The sequence below is a fragment of the Ursus maritimus genome, unplaced genomic scaffold, assembly GCF_017311325.1.
Source record: "Ursus maritimus isolate PB19 unplaced genomic scaffold, ASM1731132v1 scaffold_16, whole genome shotgun sequence".
Classification (NCBI taxonomy): domain Eukaryota; kingdom Metazoa; phylum Chordata; class Mammalia; order Carnivora; family Ursidae; genus Ursus; species Ursus maritimus.
In genome coordinates, this window is record NW_024424008.1 from 43,494,183 (window position 1) to 43,518,588 (window position 24,406).

The 24,406-nt window shown below is 55.5% G+C and overlaps 2 protein-coding genes across 6 annotated transcripts in view; one reads left to right on the forward strand and one right to left on the reverse strand.

Annotated features, from left to right (window-relative positions):
• The window catches only part of TMEM218 (transmembrane protein 218), a 28,030-nt gene extending 21,416 nt beyond the window's left edge, over positions 1-6,614 (forward strand). The window contains exon 6 of one of the 2 annotated variants that reach the window (XR_567822.2): positions 6,477-6,614. The gene's annotated coding sequence lies outside the window, so the exon portion shown is untranslated. The remainder of the gene's footprint in view (positions 1-6,476) is intronic. The other variant, XR_567823.2, reaches the window with a different exon arrangement.
• SLC37A2 (solute carrier family 37 member 2) overlaps positions 127-24,406 on the reverse strand; it is a 25,946-nt gene continuing 1,666 nt past the window's right edge. The window contains exons 1-18 of one of the 4 annotated variants that reach the window (XM_040631076.1): positions 23,339-23,590; positions 11,601-11,682; positions 11,036-11,129; positions 10,828-10,906; positions 9,669-9,804; positions 9,143-9,219; positions 8,094-8,260; positions 7,490-7,533; positions 7,040-7,192; positions 6,608-6,698; positions 5,143-5,205; positions 4,714-4,799; positions 4,163-4,211; positions 3,889-3,962; positions 3,545-3,623; positions 3,305-3,402; positions 3,012-3,076; positions 127-1,200 (exon numbers count right to left, since the gene is read on the reverse strand). In XM_040631076.1, coding sequence (XP_040487010.1) covers positions 1,185-1,200; positions 3,012-3,076; positions 3,305-3,402; positions 3,545-3,623; positions 3,889-3,962; positions 4,163-4,211; positions 4,714-4,799; positions 5,143-5,205; positions 6,608-6,698; positions 7,040-7,192; positions 7,490-7,533; positions 8,094-8,260; positions 9,143-9,219; positions 9,669-9,804; positions 10,828-10,906; positions 11,036-11,129; positions 11,601-11,682; positions 23,339-23,397 — 1,512 coding nt within the window. In that variant the 5' untranslated portion in view covers positions 23,398-23,590 and the 3' untranslated portion in view covers positions 127-1,184. Of the gene's footprint in view, positions 1,201-3,011; positions 3,077-3,304; positions 3,403-3,544; positions 3,624-3,888; positions 3,963-4,162; positions 4,212-4,713; positions 4,800-5,142; positions 5,206-6,607; positions 6,699-7,039; positions 7,193-7,489; positions 7,534-8,093; positions 8,261-9,142; positions 9,220-9,668; positions 9,805-10,827; positions 10,907-11,035; positions 11,130-11,600; positions 11,683-14,025; positions 15,074-16,140; positions 16,325-23,338; positions 23,591-24,406 lie in introns of those variants that run through there. The other 3 variants (XM_040631078.1, XM_008688256.2, XM_040631077.1) reach the window with 3 other exon arrangements.

The following is a 24,406-nucleotide window of genomic DNA, read 5'->3' on the forward strand; positions in this document are numbered from 1 at the left end:
CCCCGCAGGCCATCTGTCGTTGCAAGTACCTTCTCATGGAAGCCCACTTCTAAGCAGCCCCTGCAGAAGGACCCGACCACCTGTGCAGCCGAGTCAAGCCCGAACAAGGACAAGCGGAGGCAAGGCTGGCTGGAGGCATCTGTATTGTGCTGACAGGCAGCTTTGGAGCTCAGAGAGAAGTGCCAAGAGCTAGCCTGGCATGCCACACTCCGGGATCCGGGGAGGCCAGGAGAAGGACGGCAGGAACACGGGGCAGAAGAGGCAGGCCGCAGAGAGCTACGGGCCACTGACCACAGAACTCGGGCCTGCAGGAGCCAGGCGGCCTTTCTTCTCGCTAGGCTCATCACCCTGGGGCCTGTGCTCAGGGCTAAGTCCTTCCTCTGTGCCCACTATCTACCCCGTTCCCAGAGCAGAGCTAGCGTGCAGTGAGCGCTCGGTCATCACTGGCACGTGTGGTTTTAGTCAGGCCTGCCCCACTCCCGGCACTGTCCTGGGGACACAGGGCTGGGATGAGACTGGGGCCAGGGAGGCCCTCACGCTCCGGGGCGGCCCAGCCCCAGGCCCAAGAGTGATGCCTCCCTAACATAATGTTTGTCCCGTAGGCACCTCCCCTGCCTCTCCCTGGTCCTGGCCCTGGAGGATACAGCGATAACACTTTAATTGACTCGGGTCAGGAGTCAGAAAGAGGATCCAGTGCAGGGTAGAAGACGTTCCAACATGGGAAATACACGAGAAAACCGGCTCGCGGGCAAAGGAAGGAAGCGAGGCTGGGCGGCTCAGAAATAGGGTCAGAAATGCACCGAGAGGTACAGGCTGATCACTGAGGTGCAAATTCCACGTGGGAAGGAGAGACACATCTTTGCCGGGTCTTGGCCCACGTCAAGCCCCTGCCTTCTGTCTTGGAATCTGAACAAGCAAGAGTCTGAGCATGTCCTTTCCTTACGGAGCTGGAGACACCACTCAGCTCTGATTCCCACCACTTCTGCTTGCAGCTTCCAGAGCTCAGGGCCGTGAGTCCTGCATTCCTCATGTTGGCAGTCCCTTCCCGCGGAGAACCTCCCAGCCCCCCAGCGGTCCTGTCAGCCCCTCTGTGGCAGGTTCCATTGTGTTGCCCCCCGTGCGGGGGCCGGGGGAGCACTTTGGAATCAGCTGGGACCGTCCGTGCTTCTCTTCCAAAGAGGGCTTCATATCTCTTTGTACCTGCAGGAGGGGAGAGAGGCAGGGAAGGGAAAGTAAGACACAGACAGGTTCATAAGCTTCCGCCCCAGTGGTGGGGACAGGGAAGGCAGGTGTGTAGGGTCCCTTAATAATTGCCTCTCATCCCTGTTCTCTGTCATTAGGGCTCCCTTTCTCCCCTTCAGCGGCAAGTAGCAAGCCAGGATGATACCGAAAACCTTGTCATGTTGGTACCACATCTGCTGGTTTGACAACCCGGGGGTCACAGACCCCATCCTGTCTCAGCCTCAGATCACCTTGTCAGGCGCTTAGGGATGCGCACCCCATGTTATGCACATAGGCCTGTGGAGGCTCAGAGGATATGCCCACGGTCTTATGAATGCAAGTGAGCTGAGAAGTCAGGATTGCCCAGGGATTTCTGGTTCTAGGCCCAATGCTCCCCCTGCCCTAGCAAGTTCCTCTGCTCCCCACACACCGGCCTTCCTCAGAGGCAGCCCAGCTCAGGCTGGCAGGAGGACAGAGAAAAGCAGGCCCCCCACACACTGGGTTCAAATTTAGGCTCTGCTGAAGGCCTCAGGCCCATTCCCTGAGTTCTGAGCCTCTGTTCTCTCACCTGTAGATGACAGAACCAACCTCTCAGGGTTGCTGAGAGGTAAGCGCTGTGTCTGAAGGCACTCAATTCCAGGAGCAGACGCTGACTAAATATTCATTCCCCCCCCCTGCTGCTTTTCTTCCCCTCCCAGTCTCCCCTCAGGCCTGGCCCAGGAAGGCAGGCAGGAGGAGCACCAGTCCTCCTCAGGGCAGGTGGGGTGGACACTCTGCTTAGGTCTCCTGCTCTCAATTTTTCTCCCCCTGATCCTAGAAGACGCCATCCTTCAGGGGAAGAGCTTCCCCGATATGGTGCTGGTCACCATGACCCCAGGGGCCTCTCCCACACGTTTACCATCCAGGACCAGGTCCACGGCTCCGGCCAGCTCCCCATTAGCCAGAGTCTCCTGCTCAGAAGGAGAGCCAGAAAGGCCAGAGACAGCATCACCGTCAGCACCAGTACACAGCCCAGCCTCTTGCTGGCTCTGCCTCGGCCACTAACCTATCTGTGTGGCCTCCACACCACCACCACTGGGCAACAGACAGAGGACACAGCAGCCAGCCGCCGGGGCTTGATTTGAATTTCATCCCAGAGGCTTTGATTGGTCGTTGTTTTGTCTGTACACCCCAGACAGAGGGGCCAGATGATCCTGGCTTCTGAACTTGAGGCACATAGGGCTCAGAGTCTGAGTTCAGAGGGAAAATGATTGCCCTGGAGCCTGCCTCTGTCCTAGGGGTACAGCCAAAGCCCTGCCACTCCCCCTAAGGAGAAGAGTCTGCCAACCTCTGTGGCAGCTCGGGCTCCTTAGGAAACACTTCCCAAGCACCATGCTCTGCTCGGGGGAGAGTCTTCGGAGCTGGCCCCCAAGAAAAAAGAGAAAGTTGGAAAAAAATCATATTGGAGGAGAGAGGATTTGCATGCAGGCCCCACTCTAACAGCACACGTGCCACCGACTTGAAGAAAATACTCACAGTCATGGGACTTGAGGAAAATACTACCGTGGGTGGGTTAGGGCGAAGCTAGAGCTATGGAGACATATGAGGACAACAGAGGACACATCAGCGGGGTTGGGGGTGGGGGTGGGGGGCATGGAGCCCCTCCCGGGTCCGGCCCCAGTCTGCGCCACAGGGGGGCTCAGACCCCAGTCTGCGCCACAGGGCGGCTCAGACTGAGCGCAGAGCAAGTGAGCACTGGTTTTTCACTCCTGTGAGAAGAGAGGTGGGGCTAAGCTGTCTGGAGGACTCACCCTCTGTCTCTGCTCAGGGATGACTTCCAGGCTATGATCTCTTTGTACACCAACCGGCAGAGGAGCTGTGGGGAGTTGGAGGCGCAGAGGGAGGGGAGGGCGACATTAGCATCACACAGTTTCATTTGGCGGGAGTTCACCCACGGGAAGAAAGTGGTTCTCAGGGTAGGGCAGCTGTTCTCATTGTCCCAGAGCCCCTCGTGGCCAATGCTTTGGACCTCCAGGGGTCCAGCCTGCACGACAGGCCGTTCGCCCGCACCAATACCCATCTGTGTACCCCCGAGAACTCGTACCAAGCAGGCCAGAATGTCGGCGGAGATAAGCATGTAGAAGACATTGTTCCAGCCCGTGGGGGAAATCAGCCCGGCCAGCAGAGGCCCCAGGGCCGCACCTGTGCAGAACACAGCGTCAGAGAAGGGCCCCCAACAAGGGGCCCTAACCTCCCTGCCCACCCCAGGGCAGCTTTCCGAGAAGTGTGCCCAAGGCAAGGCTCGGGGCTCAGCTGCCAGGGCCCCAAAGCTGGAGTCGCAGACCTATGGACCCCGTGCCGTCGATGATGGCTGTGACCGTGGAGAGCGCCTTTGCATTGCCCTTCAGGCTCTGATGAGTCCCCTGGGGAGAGAGAACGGAATGGGGAGACCCAACCAGAGAGGCAGCACCAGGACTGGGCTGGGGCTAACTTGGGGAAAGGCAGCAACTGGGGCTTGGAGTCTAGAGGAAAGGGGGGTGCCAATGGCAGATTCTGAAGAGCTTTGAGGACCTCCTATACCAGGATCTCTGTGCTTCAGGGAGGGGATGTAGGGTATTGGACCTGGAGACCCCAGGCCCTGACCAAATGCCCAGAGTCATCCCCGACTCAGGAGGGCAGCCTGCTTACCAGGTCAGCAGAGACCGCAGTGGTGATGAGCGCGTAAGGGCCGTTGACCAGGGCCCCACAGATGATCAGCATTACTGGGGCAGTGACAAAGACAGCTGGTTAGGGATGAGGGGCCACCTCCAGCCCCAGCCCCAAAGCAGGTGAGCCCTCCCAGGCATCAGGCTGAGAACCTCCACTTCTTTGTGCCTCCCACCAATGCCCCCAAGGCAGCTTCCTGGGCCCCCAAGGCAATGCTCTTCCTGTGTGTGGGCCGGACGTGCAGCCACCCCCTCACCTATGGAGTTGGTAATCCCGTTCTGACCAATGTAGTTATACAGGAACATCTGAGAGAGGAAAAGGGAGCGGCAGGGTCACACCCAGGCCTCCCCCTGGGCTGCCTGGGTTAGACTGGAGCCCAGAAGTCTGGCACACCCTCTCCTGCCGGGGAACCCCAGAGGCCACCTTACTTGTTTTTCTTCTCAAACCCAGACCTCTTGGTCTTTAATGGTCCCCGGGATGGAGGGTCTAAGATGTGGGAAGCTATTGTTTCCTATTTCTCAAAAAGGCTTTTCTCCTATCTAACCTTAATTTCTTCTTTCCTGGGCCAGGAAGTTTAGCAGCTGGCCTCCCCCTTCTCCACCAAGGCCAAACCCTTGCTAACCCCTTCCCAGAATTCTCAGTCTGAATCTCTGTTCTGTGCCACCCCTGGCTTCTCCCCCAGCATGCACATGGAGGTACACGCTCGCGGAGACAGACGTGTGCATAAACGCGCAGGTGCGCACACATTTCAGCAGCCCGCACAGGTACATAAGAGCATGCGCACTTTGCTCTTGCGCGTATACGCACCATGGGGGCGGCCAGGATCAGCATGATGCAGCAGGTGGTGGCCCTGCCATTGGTGTAGTCGGAGATGAGCCCCGCCATGATGCCGCCTAGAACACAAAGCAGCTCACACACTGCTGCTCCAGGTGTGAGCACGGCCTCCCGCTAGCGTGGCACCCCGAGCTTTGCCCCATCACTCTAGCCCACACTAGCCTGGGCCTGGGCATCCAGAGCTAGCGAGCTTCTCCCTCTGAAGCCCTCCCTGCACCCACTGCTTTATGGGAAGATCAAACACGAGGGTCAACTCTCTCAGGGCTCCCGAGCTGGGCGGGAGCCCTTTTTTTCTCTGATGCCACCTGCCCAGGTATGTCACATTGGACCTGTCCCTTCCTTCTCTACCCCCACAAAAGAAAGGGGGAATACTGCCTAGGGCAGCATGGGGCAGGGCCTCACCCATGATGCCACCAACATCGAAGAGGGTAGACAGGTCCCCAGCCTGTTTGGCACTGAAGTGAGCTGCGGAAAACAAATATGTGGTCAGACCTGGGGGCTCAGAGCAAACGTCGTGGAATGCCACGGCCAGAAAAAGCCCTACAGAGCATCTGACCCAGTCCCACTGCCTCTAGTTTCAGAGGAAGGAGCGAGGACCCATGGGAAGCCGTTGGCCAGGGTCACAAGTAAATCTGCAGGAGTCTGATGCCCTTTGTGCCCTCCACCCCATCCTGTACTTCCTTCTCCCCTTGCAGGTTGGCTCTGACCTCTCAGAAAAGCCATCCCCCGAAAGCACGGGGGTCTGGCGCAGAAGAACCCTGTCCCACTGGGCCACCTTGGCCCGGAGGCGGGGGGAGGGGGCCCAGCTGCTCTCATGCAGGAGCAGCTCAGCCAGCCCGGTTCGTGTTCTGCTCCCGAGCTCCTGGCCAGCCTCCACCAGAAGCCCCCGCACCCATGTGAGGTCTCTGCTAATAGAGCCAGGAAGGAGACTCACAGGCAGATGGGGACCTCAGGTCCCAGGCCCTGTCCTTGGATTAGAAAAAGGAAGGTCCAGAAGCTGGAACTGTAGCCTAACCCTCAGGGTTGACTCATACTCTGAAGTCGGCACCAAGGCCACACAACAAAGAGTCCCAGTGTCCACAGAGCTTGCCTGGCGCACTCCCTCTATCTTTGAGAGAGGCCCTGCGATGGGGCTGTTGGGCAAGTTATGGGCTGGGATTTGGTCTTGCGTAATCCCCACAGCATCCTGTTTAGAGCAAGTACAGAGCATGCAAAGCAGCCTTGCCCTCCCACAGGGCTTGGAGGGAACAGCACAGCCCCGGGGCGGAGGGCTTGGGCCCTGGCAGAGCTCGGAGGGCAGGGGCGGGCGGGGGAGAGTGGGCCCAGAAGGAGGGCAGTGCCGCTGACCCAGGCACCAGGCATCAATCCCGGGAGCCTCCTGGCAGCCCCTGGGGAAAGGAGAGCAGTGGTCACTACCAGGCTTCAAGGCAGTGGGGTAGTTCACCAGGCCGTCTTCCCGGGGGTGGGGGAGGCATTCAAAGGCAGACCTGTCCCCACACCATCCAGTCCCTCTCATCTACGAGCCAGACAGGCTGGAGGGGGGTACTCCTATACTCAAGGCTGGAGAAGAAGTTAGGAAGGGTTACAGAACACAGCTTTGAGTTCCTAACCCCCAACTCTGGACCAAGAGAAGAAAGGTGGCTGGAATCGGGGTCTATGAAGTAGTGTGCAAGGTCTAACTTCCAACTAAAAACTAAATAAACAAAAATTTTTTATAGAGTCTCCCTTTTCCCTAGGAGAGGTTCCGCAGATATCGTGACTGTATCTGGAATCCCGTGCGTCACGTGACAGATTTCCTCTTCCCATCAGAGGTGGCCCTGGCCTCCTCAGAGACCCCGTGCTCCCCTCTTCTTCCCCTCAGACTTACCCACGTTGAAGATGTAGAGGGGCAGCCAGTAGAGGAAGGTGTAGCTGACCAGCTTGGCGAAGAGCAGACACAAGGAGAACTCGACCACACCCTGGAGAGCACGACAGAGGGTGTGATGGAAAGGCACGCAAGATATCCTTGGCCAGGGGGAGCCCCAGGAGTGGCTCAGCACCCCCCGCTCCGCCACCACCAACCGCACAAAGCAACCTCAAGGACATCTCCAGTCGCGATCAAAGCCATGTGCCTGTGTTCAAACGCTGTGTCCAGACAAGCCTCCCATGTTTCCCTTCCCAAGTTGGCTACTCCCCCAAAGCACCTCATAGAAAGACATTCTGGAAGCCATCGATCACCCGGAGCATCCCCCCCATCTCCTGACATCCAGCAGGGACATCTGGAGAGCTCTCGCTTCCCTCCGTTCCCCAGACTTCTCACCGGTATCCGGAGCGCCCCCAGGAAGCTGATGGCGGCGGGCTGCACACTTGGCTCCTTGGAGCACCTGGCCGCGCTCTCCAGGCTGCTCTCCTTGTTAGTGCAGGGACCGTTGCCAAGGTCCTCAGCGTTGTCCTGGTTCTGTTCCAGCCCATCCTGAACAGAGAGGAGCCCTGGCTGTGGGCACAGCCAAGGACCACCGCCCACCAGCTGGGGGGTCACCCGCGTGAGAGGTAGAGGCTCCCAGGCTGGAGGGGTTATGCGCCCCCCTCCAGGACCAAACTACCGTCCTGCCAGGTCCACTCAGGCTATCGGGGAGCCCGCCCAAGGCCTTGACATTGACCTTGTGCTGTAACTGCGGCCACATGGATCCCTCCTCCCACCCCCTCGTCCTCTCTGGGACCTGCCCCTGCGGATGGAGTAGCAGGGCAGGGGGCGGGCTGGGGGGCTCACACTCGTGTGGTGCTGGGGAGCCGTGCAGTCCACATCTTCTGGGTCTGAAAAAAAACCAACCTTCTAAGAAGCTTCCCAGCAGGCCAGGCCTCACCCGCTAAGTTAATGGCCAGTCCACTTCCCAGCACGAGGGAGCCTGGAACCTGGGCTCGGGAGGCACTTTCCAGGCCTGGCTGCCCTAACAATCTGTCACCAGGGTCATCAACTGCTTTGTGGACTTTCATTCCCTGGCTGCAAAGTGGCCACACTGCCGGGCTGCACTGTCTCCCGAGGCCATCAGGGAATGCAGAGGAGGACAGCGGGTGAGGAGGGTCCCGTCCCCTCCGCCCACCCCTGCTCACACTTGCTGAGCACAGCCACGGGCCAGGCGTCCCGACTGCACAGTTCACTGAGCCCTTAACCAGCCCTAGCTAGTAGAGGCTATTCTTCTGTTACAAATGAGAAAACTGAGGCCCAGAGGGGCTGCTTGCTCCAGGCCACACACGGGTCCTCTGGCTCCGTGACCAGTAATCCTCGCCCTCGAGCCAGCTGCCTTCTCCCAGACCCCAAGAGGAGAAGGGGGAGCTCAGTTCTGAGCCCCATAGGGAGGGAGGGGTCCACTCACATTCGATGAGAAAGAGGAAGGTGATGACACCCATGGCGGCTGTGACGGCGCCAGGCACCACAAACGACAGGCCCCACTGCTCATTCACCCAGACGCCAGCGATCAGGGAGCCCAGGATGTTGCCCACGGATGTGTGTGAGTTCCAGATGCCCATGATGAGGCCCCGCCTGGAGGGGAGGGAGGAAGGATAGGGAAGAAAAGGGGAGAAGAAAAAAAAAAAGTCAAAAGAGAAGCACAGGGTTCATTACAACTGCCCTGGCCAAGTGCAAAAAGCTGGCTGCCTCCAGCCTCCAAGCCCAAAGACAACCAGTCAGGGAGGTGCGGGAGGGCTGGCCTGGTGCCAAGCGGGTGACAGCAAGGCCTGGGGTCCCACTCCCCTCAGCCAGCAACAGGAGCCGGCTCATCCAGGCCTTCCAGACGGAGCTCTCCCCACCCTGAGGACATCCAGCCCCACCCCTCTTCCCTCCATGGCTGCTGCTCTAAACCACTGGTCCTCAACCAAGGCCACCCTGCCTCCAGGGGACAGAGGCACGGTCTGGAGACTTTTAACTGTCCCCGCTCCAGGTATCGTACTGGCGTCTAGTGGGCAGAAGCTGCTGAACACCCTGCCAGTGTAAGGTTAGCCCCACGGCAAGAACGATCCGGCCCCAAATGTCCAGGAGGGCTGAGCTGGAGGAACCCTGCTCGAAAGTGACTTTTTTTTTTTTTTTTTGCACAAAAGCCAGTTTAAGTACAAAATAATAATAATAATAAAGTTTTATAGGCTTCATTTTTGTCTTCATGCAAAATGGAAATCCATCTTTTATGAGGAAAATATGTAACTAAGGTGGCCTGTTTTATGGACTAAAACCGTATCCATGAGAAAATCAGTAATGCTTTTCAGTCACTAAAACACTTAACTAAACGTGAAAGTCAGCAAGACGGACACAAGTTTCTAACCTTTCACCCTGAAATTATACTAGGGGCCGTGAGTGACCGCCTCACTGCCCACAGCCCTCCCAGACTACCTCCCCCTCCTCCTCCCGCTCCTCCTCCCTCTCCACACTCACTTTCCCTTCCCGAACCAGTTGCCAACGCAGGTCACCACAGAGGGCCAGCCTGTGGTCTGGACAAGTCCGTTGCAGATCTGCAGGGAGACTGGAGGTAAGTGGGACAGGCCTGGGCCATGCCGCAAAGTCCCTGTGCCCCCTCCCAGGCTGCGGGGCCCTCCACAGCCCACGCTACAAGCACCCCCTTCACACACACACACACACACACACACACACACACACACATACCCTAATGCCACGAGCCGATTTCTCCTCTGGCCCAAGAGCCTTCCTGCAGAGACCGAGGCCCTCAGGCGTTCTCAGGGACCTCAGGGTAGTGCCCTTACCCAGCAAGCAAATGCCTGATCTGCATGATGGGGAGAAGTGGGAAGAAGGGCCCCGAAGCTTAACAGGGGAGCACTGGGCTGGGAAGGGGTTATGCACGGCCCAATTCTGCTGTGACCTGGGGTGGCTGGGAAGGACTAGCGGCCTCCACAATCCTTCCCACGATGGAGCAGCGGTCTGAGTGCAAGACGGAGGCTCGTACCTGGATGAGCACAAAGTACCAGAGCATGTGGATGTTCCAGAAGTATCCCAGGCCAAAGAGCGAGGTGAAAAGGCCACTGAGCAGCATTCCAGCTGAAAGGTAGTAACGGAGGGGGAGCCGCTCCCCAAAAATCCCGCTGGAGAAGAGAGGTGGATTTGTGGTTGATCACCAGCTGCGTCCTCAGCTCAGCCCCCTGCTACCTCCCCCAGCGCACCACTGAGCCAGTGACCCCAGGCCCGAGTGACCACCGATGACCTCTGTGCTGCCTGCCACCTGCCAGGGAGGCCCTCGGGGCTGCACTCACTGGACTTCGCTGCCTTCGTTGCCGCTGCTGAACATGCTCCTTGCAATGATCTCTCCTTGGCCTCCTCACCCCCTGCCCTTGGCTGACGGCTCCCTCTCCCTGACTTTCCCTGGGGCACAGTCCCTTGCATCAGTTTTATGGCTCTACCACCTCCATGTTACACAGCTCCAACCGGGTATCTCCCATCCTGATCTCCCCCCGCGGGATCACACCCAGAGGCCTTCCAGACATCTGAACTTGGTTGCCCCAAGACACGTGCAGCTCAGCACTCTAAGACTGAACTCCCCCTCCTCCTTCCCCACTCAGTCCCTTGGCGTGCGCCCCTCCTCTGAGTGAAGGCAGCACCGCCATCCTGTCACTGAGCCACCACACTGGTTTGGACCCAGCTGCTGCTGAACCGGGCACCTCCGTGAGGCTGTGAGCTGTTGGGAGGCAGTACCCTGCCTTCTTCACCTTTGGTTCCTGGCAACAGACACCAGGCTGGCTACGTCAAAGCCATGCTTGCTGGGCTAGTTTAGGCCCCGGAGAGGATGGCGGGTTTCCTAGCTATCTCTGCGTCCAGGGCCACCCATGAAGGATCCCCGTTCAGAGACAAACCATATTCCAGCCATACCACCGCCACTGTCGTCTGACAGAACAGCCTCCGAGGGGGCATCCAGGGAAGGCTTTCCAGGGAAAGAAGCTGCTAGGAACGGGAGTCTGCCAGCAGAAGGCATAGGCCGAGCGGCCACGGGAAGGAAAGGAGAATGGCCAGGGGCTGGTGGTGTGTGCCGTCGTCTTGGCCTCCTATCCACCTGGGCGAGCCAGCAGCTCTGGGCCACCCCACTCTGGGACAGTTCCAGGCCCGGCCCTTACCTGATGAACATGCCGATGGCGTAGGCCACAAGGAAGGCGTTGTCCACGGCCCCCAGTAACTCCTTGTAGTTGTTCTTATCTGGGAACAGATGGGAGAGACAGAGCTGGTGCTTAGCTGCCCCTGCAAGAAGCCCTTTCTGGCCCCAGACAACCTCTTCCTGGGGCGGGGAAATGACCGGTGGGGAAGAGCAGCGTGCCCCGTTCCTACCAAATGGAGCCCAGTCACACCATGTAGTGTCATTGAGACTGTGGCTGTCGTTGACGGGCTTGACCAGCTCCGAGCAGTTCTGGTGCAGACGGCTCTGAAGAGGCAAGAGGGTGCACAGGTCAGGGGTCATCTCCCGGCGTCAGAGCCCACTCAGCCCAGAGACGAGCAAACACTCTCCCCCCTCCCCCCCAACCACATCAGCACCACTGCCTGCCCGCCGGACTCCGTGCTCCTTCCTCTGGAATTTCCTCCTGCAGGAAGTGGCTACAGGGGCAAGTGGCCGCGTGAGACCCTCAGTGAAGGGCAAGGGGAGTCTGAATAAAGCCTGTACAGCCCAGGGTCCCTGCCCTCCCGTTCCAGCCACAGCCGGCAACACTGCTGTCAAAAGGAGCACCTCGGGAAAGTTCTCTAGGAAGAATGACTACTAAAAGGGGGGCTCGGCCATGTGAAGGCGTCGTCTCCATGGCTACAGTTAAGGAATAAGTTGAAGACCGTTCTCCTAGAATTTATTTCTGTGGGGGCCCAGCCTCTCCTGCCTTCTTCCTTGCCGCCAGGCCAGCCTCACCTTGACAACGCTGATGGGCTTCCTGGACATGTGATAACAGGTGTAGATGAAGAAGGTGAGCAGGAGGATGAAGCCTCGAAACCTGCAGGACGAGGCGGGCGTCTGGCTTAGCGGGAAGCCGCCCCAGTGGGAGCTCAGGCGCAGGACCCCACGGGGCTCACTCTGCAACCCCAGGGCCTCAGCACCACCGACGCTTGCACTCAGGGTCCCCACCAGACACAGGTTCCTTGGGACAGAGAGGCCAAGGGGAGGGTCGGAGCAGATGCCCGGAGGCCAGGGGGCTCAGAGGGCCCTGTCTCTCTGGTCCCAATGCCTGAGGCCTTCCAGCAGAGCTACCCAGCCCCCTAGACAACACAAATTATGCCCCCCCCCGCCCCCCTGACCGCTCTCATCACCTCCCATCACCTCTACTGTCCTGTGACCCCAATGAGGTCAGGACGCCCCTGTGTGGGCCCGTGTACGCTGTGGAGACAGGGTAGCAGCCAAGCAGAATTGTTTTTAAAATACCAGAAATGGTGGGAGCAAGTGGGGGGCTGCCACGGCCGAAGGGTCTCTCTCTAACGTGAACTCACTACTCCTCTTAAGCCTCCAACATGACAGGCACGGCAGCTGTGGCAGCCCAGCGAGGGCAGAGCCCAGACGCCGCTGGAAATGTAGCAACAGCGGGAAAGTGGAGGCCGGAATCCACATCATCTTCCCAGGCCCCGTCTGGTCCATCCCACTGGACAGAAGGGTCATTCTTTCCATCTGCGGCTCACACATCCCATGTGCCCTCTCCTTCCCCCACTTCTCACCCCAAGGACCGGTCTGGGATGGAGAGAACAGTTCAACCAGGCACCACTCAAGTATCCTCCCCACGGCCGGCCCCTGCCCTTCTCCGAGGGTCTGGGGGAAGGGCCTCGATGCCCTCCTGAGTCAGTGTCAGCTGAGCTGAGTCAGCAGCTGGCCGCTGGGAAGCGCATGGAAAATAGACCTCAAAATGGAGCCACAACCCAGGAGAAAGGGGCAGGCATTAGGAAAGATCCGGAGCCTTGGGTTATTCAAGATCTCATGGCGAAGGATGGGGAAGGGGAGGAGGGGCCCTGAAGCCCTTTCCATCCCTCAGTTCCATGAAGCTAAGGGGCAGGACACGGGAGGCTCACTCTGCCCTCTTTAGGGCTCTGCCTCCGAACCCCAAACTCACTTCCCCCAAATGTGTCATGAAGGCTACCACTGGTGAAATACAGGGGAATTGCAGAAGAGCCTGCTTTTAGCTTCTTCCTTCACCCCAGACTTGAGCTTCCTACCTGGGTTCCCTGACTCCCCTCTCTCCACGACCTCACGGTCACCTTCTGAAGAGAACCAAGTCACACACGCCCCCCCTCCGTTCCATGGCTTAATATTTCTCCAGTGGCTCTCCATGCTGTTAAGAATGAAGTTCCAACTATTCAGCCTGGATTTTACGCTCGTCTACGAACAGGGCCCTTTGGCCACCAGTTCCCAAGGGCGCATGGACGGATCCCAGAGGACCTCCAGGGACTGGAGTTCTCCAGGGAACGTGGGGTCACTCTGAGTGACTGTCACGGTGACTGACATCAGAAAGCTTAGTGGCAATAATATTTCCGGGTCCCACCCATCAGCATATGGCTCACGCCTCCAGTTTGGGGACTTGTAGAATCTGGGGGAAATTCTCTCAGGGGATTTGAAGAGGGTGCCTGGCTGGCCTTCTTTGGGGGATTTGAAGAGGGTGCCTGGCTGGCCTTCCTCAAAGAGTAATGGCTGAAAGGAAACTATGGCCCAACAGATAGCTGGTCCAGTGCCCTGTCTGGGAAGCACCCAGGGCAGGAAAAAGCTAAGTGTTTTGAGGGATGCCTCGAACGTATCAGGTAACCAAACACGAGTTCCTCAATCTTTTTTCCCTCTGGTTTCCTCAGCAGTTGCACGTGGATGAGGGCACCAAGCGCGTCTCTCTCAAGGATAGGTGAACCCAATAGGACTCTCCCCCTAGTCCCCAGGTGCCTGTTGAGCCATCTTTAAGACCCCCAGGGACTCAGCAGAGCCCAGTGTGGCTGCTACATGGACGCAGCTACATGGAGACAAATCCGATTTCCTCTGCGTCTGACAGATCCCTGAAGCCCGCTGAGGGCCCAGCTCTGCCTGTTCTCCCGTGACGGGCCCAGCAGTGAGGAAGACCTTTGCCAGCCACAGAGCCTGGTGTCGCCCGGGAAGCCCTCCCAGGAGCTGGTCAGAGCCAACGAGGAACCCAGCGATCTAGCACTGTTCCCAGCCACCCTACTCCTCCCACACGCCCTCCCCACCTCCACTCTGCTTCAACCCAGAGCCTGCAATGAGATGGAGCAGAGACTCTGGCCCGCTGGGGCCTGCCCAGATGCTCCCTGGGGAGCAGATAAGGAGGGTCAGCAGGGGCCCACACAAGTATCCTGACCTGTGAGATTCCAGCCTTGCCTTCCTCCAGGGGCCCGGCCTGCCCTTTCCCCCAGCTCTGACCCCAACCTCCAGTAGAAAACCTGACACCCAAGACAGCAGAAGAGTCATGATTCAGGGGTGGGGGGCGTGGGTAGGGGGGCAGGTGTGATGTCAGGCCTGGCATCCGTGCCCTCTGGGACTTCCTCCCTGGACTCCAGAGAGGCGCGGGGAGGAGCTCAGAGTCCCATGGCTAGCTGGGCAGGGCGCCCTTGGAACCAGGCCTCCCGTTCGTCCAATTCACTTCCCATTCCACAGTCTTCTTTCCATTCCATTCCACTTTGGCAGCTATTCTGAGAAAAAGGCCAAGGTGCCACCGTTCAAAGGGGACTGGGGTCACTGATCAGACGGAGGGCTGAACTAAGCTGACCAAAGGCTGCCGGACTCAGAGTCTGTCACAGGAAAGACAGCTGAGGGGCTCCTGGGCGTGTGGAACCACAGGTTTCACTTCCCTTCTCATGAGCGCTTTCTTCAGAGTCAAGAGGCCCCGGGAAGGGAGCAGGGGACATCTACACAGTGGGCCCGGGGGGCTGTGAGGGGAGGGATGGCAGCCCGGGTGCTGGGTCAGGCTGGGCTGACAGGCCAGGGACGATGAGGCCCCTAGACGGTTTCCGGTGAGGCCGACTGCCCCATGACCCTCTAAATCTTTATTAGCAGAAAGTGGCACTTCTTACAGTCCCAACCTCCCCTGACCCAACACTGGTTACTCAGTAACCAAGTTAGATAGAGAGGCGAACTAGCTATCTCTTAACTACTAGTGGACAGTCCAACTAGCGACCTTATTAAGACTTGGCACTGGGACTTCTTCTGAGATAAGGACAAGGATCCATGTGTCCCAAAGTAGCAACGGGTTAAAAACAAACAAAAACCCCATAGGACCTATTACCACCCAGTACACCCACCAAAAACTATAGGAAACAGCACAGGAGGGGGACGCTGGCCTTAGGAGGTGGTGGAAAGAAGCCCCCTTTCCCCAGTGGCTACGAGGTCAACCCCAGTACTTGCTTCCTTGCTTTGCAACCACATTGCTACCCTCCCCACCCCCCGTAAGGCCACTGGGGACTTAGGCTCCCTCATCAGCCATCCCCTACGTCCCCATGCATGAACCAGGGGCTGCTAGCAGATGTCTAGGGCTGCTCAGGTAGCCAGGTGACGGGCTGGCTGCGGCTGCAGGTGAGCTTGGCACTGGCCCTGAGGAAATGGGACTCAGTGGCCTATCCTTGGAGGTGCTTGTTCTGGGACTCCGCAGATCTGGAAAGGATAGAGGCTGGGAACAGTAAGAACCGGGCCAGTGGCAAGACTGCCACCACCACCACCCCCTACCCCCCCCACCCCCCCACCCCCCACCCCCGCCAAATCCTCCACGGCCCCTGGGAGACATCCCGGTAGCAAGAGGCCAGCCTGGAAAAGACGCCACAGGGCTGAGGCCAGAGCCAGGGCTTCAGCACACAGGATGGGACGGGGCAGGCCACGTCTGGGAGGGCCCAAAGCCCTCTTGGGGCAGAAAGCCAGCCCAAGGAATCCTCTACTTGTTACCCTTCCTCCAGCTGGGACTCAGGAGTTTGCTCAGAGTGATCAACCTGACTCAGAGCTTGGTCCCAAGATCCTTTCCAGCAAAGGGAGCAATTGGCAGGTGGCCACAAGAAGCCCAGGACTTTACAGGATAAATGAGTAGATAAGATCATGATCACTTTCAGGAAAGAGGAAAGCTTGGAGAAGGAGGTTCTGTAAGGGAACTCTGAGTGCTCAGCTGGAATGAAAAGACGTGGCTTTCAGCGACAGCGTAATGTTTTGCTCAGGCAACTGGAAACCTCTGGAAGAGTCTGAGAGTTAGAAGGGTTTGGAAGAGGTGGTCAACGCTATGCAAACAGCACAGACAGAAATGTGCTGAGGATGGCAGAGCGGGGGTCCCACCCAGCAAGGTAAGATGATGGTCTGCCCCTCGAGAGTCTCTAGAAGCCCAGCCCATGCCTCACCCTCATCCACCCCTGGCCCTGAGCGTGAAGGATCCAGGGTACGAGGCATGAGCCAGGGGCCAAGAGGAGAGCAGCAGCACTGCCCCCCACAACACACATACCAACTCAGGGACAGTCAGATGGGGGGGTGGGTCGTGGGCTTCAGAGCCTCTGTCCCTGGTGTCTGTCCTCCATTCTGCTGTTACTTTGGGATAACTCCGCTCCAACCTCAGCACTCAGTTTGAGTGGAAGCAGTAAGGCCTTGACCAGCCACATCAACCATTCCAGACCCATCCACGGGCCCTAAGTCAGATACCCTCCCCAAAGCCAAGGGAGGTATGAGTCTGCTCTGCAAGAAGGGAAAGAGGAAATGGCAGGGAGGAAGAGGAAGCAGAAGGCAGCTGGGGGGAAGGCAGCAGTCACGAGGGGGGGGAGGGGAGCACCACAGGGTCATATGCTCTGTGATGAGCTCTGACCCTGAGCATACCAAAGGGTTGGGGGGCGGGAATAATAACGTGTCCCCCAGTTTCTCCTCTCGGCTTTCCAGTCCTTTCCAGAGCAGCCCCTCATCACCACAGCTCATTTTAAGGAGCCCTTTTTGTCACCCTTACCAAGCACTTGTTTGCAGTTCCCAGGAAAGTCAGACAAGACAAAGCTACTCAGGCAGCATCAGGGCCCCAGCAGAACAGGGATAAGAACATCAGACCAAAAGAGGCTGAGTCCTGCCGCTGACTGTGGCCTTGGGCAAGTTGTTGGACTCTCTAAGCCTCAGTTGGAAATTCTTTAATAAGATCATAAAGTCCTGCACGCAGGAGTTCGAGGATTGGGTAAGCTATAGCAGGGGAGGAGCGAACAGCGGGGTCTTCTGGGTCCCCCGAGGGTGGGCGCTAGGATCTGGCAGCATGAGCCCTCGGCAAACTCTGGAAGGAGAGCCGTTTGTTCCAGCAGCAGCAGGCAGCCTGGGCCTTTCCAGCTCACGGGGGAAGATTCGGGTGTGGGGAAAACACAGTAATGTGGGAGTTCACAGCTCCTGCCTTCCTGCCTGCCCAAGGCCTTCCTTCCCCTGATTCCTGCTCATCCAACCGGTCCCTCCTCCCACAGGCTCCTCTTCTTCTTTTCCTGAGTGCCTCTCCCTCTCAGGGCCCCAGGAAATGGGCCCAGCCCGGTAAGCAGCAGCCACAGTCATCTCTGGCGAGAGGCCCATGTTCCCAGCTGCCCCGAGACGGGCCCACGCAGACGCTAGGCCAGCAGGCGGGCACCGGCCAGGCCCAGGGCTGGGAGGACTCCCAGGCCGCGAAGGCGCTCTCCACCCCATCCTGACACAGAGGAGGAGGGCCAGGAGTGACATCTCCCCGGGCAGAAACCTCTCAGGCTCTGGCTCTTGCTCGCACACTTCCGGCTGCCTGTCTCTGTCAGGCAGGTCCCCAGGGGCCGCTCCTCCCACAGCCCTCGCCCCGCCAGCTGCAGCTACATGGCTTCCGTCCCCAACACACCGGCTGTCGTCCCTTCTGTGCGCTGCTGGCTCCGTGGCCCCTGCTCAGAACACCTCCACCGAGTCCCAGGCTGCCTTTCCCTCCTCCTGGGGTGGGATCCCTCCCTCCATCCACAGAAAGGCCCAAGCCCTTGGCGGTGACCAAGGACTAGCTGGAAGCTGGAAGCTGGCCGCTGGGCCTAGTGCTTTCCATATCTTCTCATTTCATTTCACCAAAACCCTGCGGTGTAGGCACAGTGTCACTTCCATTTTATAGACGAGGACGTGGAGCCTCAAAGGGATTGAGTGATGTGTGTGAGGCCCTGTGACGGCTCCCCTCCCACACTCGCAGCAGGAGGACGGCGGAGAGACCCCGGGCCTGGGCTCAGTCGTGTGCTAACTATGCGGGGCTGGACAAGCGACGAAACTTCTCTGTGCCTCGTTACACCACATGTGAGGCAGGGAAACAAATCATCGCCTTGCGGTGAACTACAAGTCAACAACGTCTGGGGCAGAGCAGAAGCAGCGCGTAGAAGGATAGTCAATACTTCAGGCTTAGTCAGTGCTTCATAGGAGCCTGGCCCTGGTCTGAGTACTTGACACACTGCACCTCACGTAATGTTCCCAACAATCCCGTGAGGTAGGCAACGCTGGCAGCCCTGCTCGACAGAGCTCGGGGGGCCCAGCCTCCCGTGTCCTGGTCCAGGAAGGTCTCGCTAGGTCTGCTTTCCTCACTTCTGCCTAAATGCCCTCCCTGGGGGCACGCAGAGCAGCAAGTCTGAGAAGAGTCTGATCCTTAGTTGCAAGAAGGCAGGACCAGGTCTTATTCACGACGGCAAGCCCCAGAGTTCCAAATAAGAATGTGTCTACAGTAGGCACCACATTCATGTTTAGGGTTTGGTAGGAGTCCGGACCTACACCCAGCAGGAAAGGAGGAAAAGGACACTTACTGAGGGCCCTGCCTCAGCCACGGGGAGTCAAGGGTGTTCGCATATCATGTTTATCCTCCAGAACCCACCTGATTTTTACCGACGGGGAAACCAAAGCTTAGAGAAGTTAACTGCACAAGGCATAGAGTTGAAAGGATTTCAACCCAGATCGGTCTTAAATCTGGGAGATGCTGGAGAAAACGGTACAGAGCCGAAGTCATACTTTAAAAAGTGTGCACCATACTTTAAATGACGTGTGTGCTTGTAGAAAGCTGTGTTAGGTGTATTCACGAGCTCTTCTAAAATGCTGGGGTGGGACAGACTGTTTATAATTATCTACCTTTCCCAACCCTACTTTCTCTAAAATAGAAGTTACTCTGGTTAAAGGGTATAATTAATATATATGAATGAAACTCTATTAGGAACAATAGTGGCAGACAGGTACCATTTGGCATACATAGTGATGAGATATGGGTTTTTTTAATAAGAAGAGAAAAAGAGAAGTTTTATCCTAAAGTAAAAGACCAGTCATTCCAGAATGAGAAAGAAGACAGCAGAGGACAAAACCTGAATGGATAAATTTATAGAAGGTTTGTGAAAAGAGAATTTGATTTGCTTTGGATTACAGTATGTGCAAATAAGTCTGAAAATAAGTAATTATGTTACAGTTTTGTCCAAATCTGGCTCAGTTTTCATTTTATTCATATTATTTTCAAAAAGAGCCTGTGGTTCCTTTAGTATCAAATATGTCAATGCAAAAGTAGAATTTGGTTTTCTGTTAAAGTGACAGAATTTTCTTGAATGTTGGTTATTGGTCTGCTCTTAAAGAGAGGTTGTAAATGTTACTCTTTTACCTCTCGGGTCATGTGCCTAGATGGCAAAAATCTGGTGTCTTACTGAATACTTTTCTATACTTTTTAAAACAAAGATTTTTAGGAAACAGCTAAGTTTCTTTACAATGTTACCTTCCATGCTTATTTTTTAAAGTATTATTGTCACTTTCAAATGGGTAGATAAGAACAGTTTCTTAGGCACTCAGGATAAGCATTCGAATGTCCTAACAACTTTTGATTTTTTGCCTTCCCCAAATCGAGTCCTAAATGCAAAATAAAATAAAACTTTCTGGACATCTTTCATACCTAAAACGACAAATAAGATATCCAAGAGGGCCCCTGGAAAATCTGCTTTTTCACTTTTTAAAAAGAAAGGTGCTGCAAATCATTGGTTTTATTTGATATATTGCTATTGACCAACTGCATGGAAATAATTGTGAAATCAGAAGAGACACTCAGCCTCCTCTAGGTTAAATTTCTAAAGGTAAAATGTTATTATTTATATAAATATTTCACAAACTGTATGCTCCAGGAGATGTTTCTCCCGATTTCTCAGCGCCCTCTGGGTCCACAATCTCCTGCCACGTATCCACGCCCCGGCAGTGCTCTGCCTGACGGTAACAATACGGTGCGACCAGTCCCGATTATGGTTCTGGTTTAAAGTGTTACCTGGGCTGCAACCTTACTTCTTTAATTTGAACTGAGCATCTTCTAGGTCAGTGGTTTTCCCCTCGGGATGTACATCGGACCTTCCTATATGGAGTTTTGTTAAAATACAGAGGTGTGGGGGCACCTGGCTGGCTCGATAGGACGAGCGTGTGACTCTTGATCTCGGGGTCGTGCATTTGAGCCCCACGTGGCGTGTGGAGGTTACTTAAATAAAATACAGATGTGTAGGGCTTACTGCAGTCTTACTGACTCTCCTGAGTTGATATATATTATATAAATTATATCTTGGGATTTTTAAATATCCCAAGATTTTTTTCTCCGTACAAATTGTGTTCATCCATTTTTATAAATCAAGATGTAACGTTCACCATCTTTGAATTTGAATTTTACCTTACTATGTTTCTAGACATTGGCTTGATTTTGTTTTGTATATCTCAGCAACAACCACATTTCCTAGTTAGCCACATTATTCTTGTCATGAATTCTCATCAGGTTGTCGTTCACTTTTGAAAATTACCATAATAAGCTAATTCATGCCTCTTTTGGTCTCTGTCACCTACAGACAGTGGCTTCGTTCTGATGCTTCTTCCCAAAGGCTCTGTGATCAGCTATAGGCCAAAAGTTTTATCTTTAGCAACCGAGAGTTCTGAGAAAAGTGCTGTACCAAGTACTTAGTCTTGGCTACAGGCCTCTCACGGTATTGCTTACGCGTCTTTAAGAACATATCAGCAGACTGAGTCAGGATTTCCAGAACTCTAGTGAGGAAGCAGACAGGTCTTTGACATGGCTAACCCAAGACTCAGTGGAATGAGAATCGCACAGGCCTAAGTGAACTGATGAGGGATGGCTGTCATTTACATTCAGAATATTATTGATGTTACAGTGTTCGATTTTCTGGAAATAAGGAAGCCCTTTCAGTTTCTTCTTCAGCCATGTACAACCCATAACAATTTAGTAGATTCTGGTTTTGTAAACTAAAACGAAACACTTGCAAATATCTTATTCTCCCCACCAGACCGCCCTACCTCCCCAAATTCAGAAACTTTTGTTGAGGGGCGCCTGGGTGGCACAGCGGTTAAGCGTCTGCCTTCGGCTCAGGGCGTGATCCGGGCGTTCTGGGATCGAGCCCCACATCAGGCTCCTCCGCTATCAGCCTGCTTCTTCCTCTCCCACTCCCCCTGCTTGTGTTCCCTCTCTCGCTGGCTGTCTCTATCTCTGTCGAATAAATAAATAAAATCTTAAAAAAAAAAAAAAAGAAACTTTTGTTGAGTCTTCCCGCTTTTCACAGCAATATGGTTATTAGCAAAAGCTCAGTAAGAAACTGTTCTTTTGTTGTTGTTCTTTTTTAAGTGGGTTCCATGCCCAGTGTGGAGCCCAATGTGGGGCTCCAACTCACGACCACGAGATCAAGGCCTGAACCAAGATCAAGAGCCAGATGTTCAACTGACTAAGCCACCCAGGTGCCCTGTCTTTTTGTTGTTGTTGTTGTTAACACGGATGTAATTAGAAAAATTGATTATATAACCAAGGTCTTACGTGGAATGTCATATTTGACAATGATGATCATTCAATCAGATATAGCCAGCCCCTTTTAAGGAACTAAGTTTGACTGCACGGAGCCAATACTAATAAAACCCTCCCAAGAAAACTGGCTTACTGTGTTCCCTCATAGGCAAATAAGGAAGGTCATTCCCTGGCAGGCCCGGGACACTTAGGATATTTTGGGGACTTCAAGAAAAGAGGAATTTGCCCACAGCAGGTAAAACCTAGGGTGAAAACCAGTGTCTTGGCTTCCTAATCTCAAAACAGTAAATAATAAAGAATAATAAATAAAGGCTTTTCAAACTCCTGTCTAAGATTTCTTATGAAAACTTCCAGCGGAGCAACTTAACAAGGCCTATATCGTAGATTAACACTCTGGCTGTACCTACAGACATAATCAGATCAAATCTAATGAGACCGGCCTGATTTTGTGATCAGGAATAATCTTTGCAACTAATTTTGATCAAAACAGGGGAGACTTCAGAAAAAAAAAAAAAGTTTCCCTGCGAAACTGTAAATTGTCTAGAGGACACCCCTCCAGTTATCAGATTCTAGCCTTTCCTTGACTCTGGGCTGTTTTATAAATCTTTGCAGTGGTAGGTAACTGATAAGTCATACAAGCCATGTGTATGAAATGACACTTTTAAATTAATAGTCTTTTCTCCCAACCTGTGGAAAAACCAGTTTTGTCTCCATATTCCTGATTTATAAATGGGCAAGTTCTTCAGGTTCTTTTTTAATTGTGGTAAAATATACATCACATGGACTTTACCATTTTTAAGTGTACAGGTCAGTGGCACGAAGCACCTTCACACTGTCGTGCAGCCATTCCCACCAGCCATCCCCAGAACCTTCCATCTTCCCAAGCTGAAACTCCGTACCCATTAAGCAATCACCCCCTCTTCCCCCCTTCCTGGATTTTTTAACTGAGCATAACATTTTCTGCCTCTCTCATTATAAGCAAATAAAATCCTTAACACATGTTCATTGTTCTATCCTATCAGAGTCATGATTTCATCTTTTTGTGAAAAATATTTTAACAGCCCTAAACTGAAGAAGGATCAAATAAGTAATGCAAATGAGTGAAGAGGCTGGAAGTGACTGAGGTTGTCACCAGTGCGGGCTGTCCCCAACTGACAAGCATCCCAATGTGCCCAGGACGGAGGGGGTTGGGTACGTAGGATTTTCCGTCTTAAAACCAAAAAGTTGGTCATCTTAAGAGCACCCACCCTACCTAAAGGTGATCCTCAACCCCCAGTAATAGAATTTGGGAATTTAGGCCTGGTGTTGCTAAACCGTTTCTCAAGAGAAGCTGGGGTTCTGGCTATTTACCTTGAATTTTACCACTTGTCAATGATGGCAACTAACACGATGTTCAAAAAACACTGTGTGGACCAAGCAAACTACTCCCGCGTGTGGCCTCTGATGGAGAGGGAGCCGAAAGCCCTCCACCCCACCGCACCCCCCAACATGGTCAGGTGGAAGGCTACTGCAGAAGCCAGGGGACTCCTTGGTGGGCTGACGGTTCAGCCGAGGAGCAGTGGCAGCTCTGAAAGGTTATGTCCCTTGGGACCGAACCCCCTCTAGGTGAGGTCCCAGGACCACGGGGTTCTGGTCTCTGTATGATCCAAGGAGTAGGAGAGAACAAAAGGGACACTCAGCAACTCCAGAGGCCACTTTATCCGCCGCTCCACCCGCCCCTGGCCTCTGTTGCCCAGCATGCAAGCCGGGGTTCGGTGGGCCGTGCGAAGCGGGCTGTCCTCCGGCACCCGGCTGTCCCCCGCCCGACAGCCGGCGCTCCCGGCCCGCGGCGCTGCGGACCCGGCGGGGAGCTGCTCCGGGGTGCGGCGCGCCTCCCTCCCCCAGCCCGGCTCACCAGCTGTCCCTGGAGAAGGTGCGCAGGAACCAGACCCCCGGAGCCAAGGAAGACCGCATCGTGCCCGGCCGGTATCCGAAGCGGAGAGGGTGGCCGAAGGAGGGCGCGGAGCCGGCGCGTGTCCCTCGCTGGCAGTCGTCCGGGTTTAAATGCCCCGCGGCCCGGCCCGCCCCGGCTCGGCGGCCAGACGCCTGGAGCCCCCGCCCCCTTGCACCTGCAGGCCCTCGGGGTCTGACCCGGCGCAAACCGACCCGCCAACGTCCGGCACCTGCATGTTCTCGGGCTCGGCCTCCCGGCTAGACACCGGCGGCCCTCGCAGCTTCTGGGGGCTCCTCCCGCTTTGCACTTTCTGCCACTTCCCGCCTGGGTACCGAAAGCGGCGAGCGCAGACGAGTCAGCCCGCGGCGACCTTCCGTCCGCCCCGCAGCTGGTTCCTGCAGCGCCCTTCTGCCCGAGTAGGAGCGGCTCCTGACACACGCCGGGAAACCGAGGCACGCGGGGGGACCCGTACTGACATGACACTGATCTGAGAGCAGGTGCGCCCTCAGAGGACAGGAGGTTTTTCAGGGAGTTACACTATTGACCCAAACATATCTCTCACCCCAACAGGGGCTTCCTGTCCCACTCGGATTCCAGGCTCTGCCTTGAGCCAGACAGGACTCCACCACTCCCCCTCCCCAGGGAGACTGGCCTCCCTCTACTCTTGCAGGGACAACCTTGCAGCCATTCCTGCTCTCCCTTCTGGAGGCCAGCAGCCAGGCAGCAGTGAAGGAGCACCGAATTCTGTGCTCTTAAAAGTGCTCCTCAGGCCTCGAGCCTGAAGATTTCCAGGGTGTTTCCACCTATACAAAGAAGATACTGAGAGATCTTTGGATATGAACCCAAGGGTGAACTAGACGGGGCAAGACAGGAAGCATTGGCCTGGAGAATAAAGTTGTGAAGAGAACATAAAGTAGGAACGTGTCTGTGCAAATTGGTTTCCTCCCTCACACCACCCTGCCCCTAACTCCTAGGAGTGCTCAGGCCCTACGTGCAAGGTCAGAGAAATGGAGCAACAACTCCACCAAA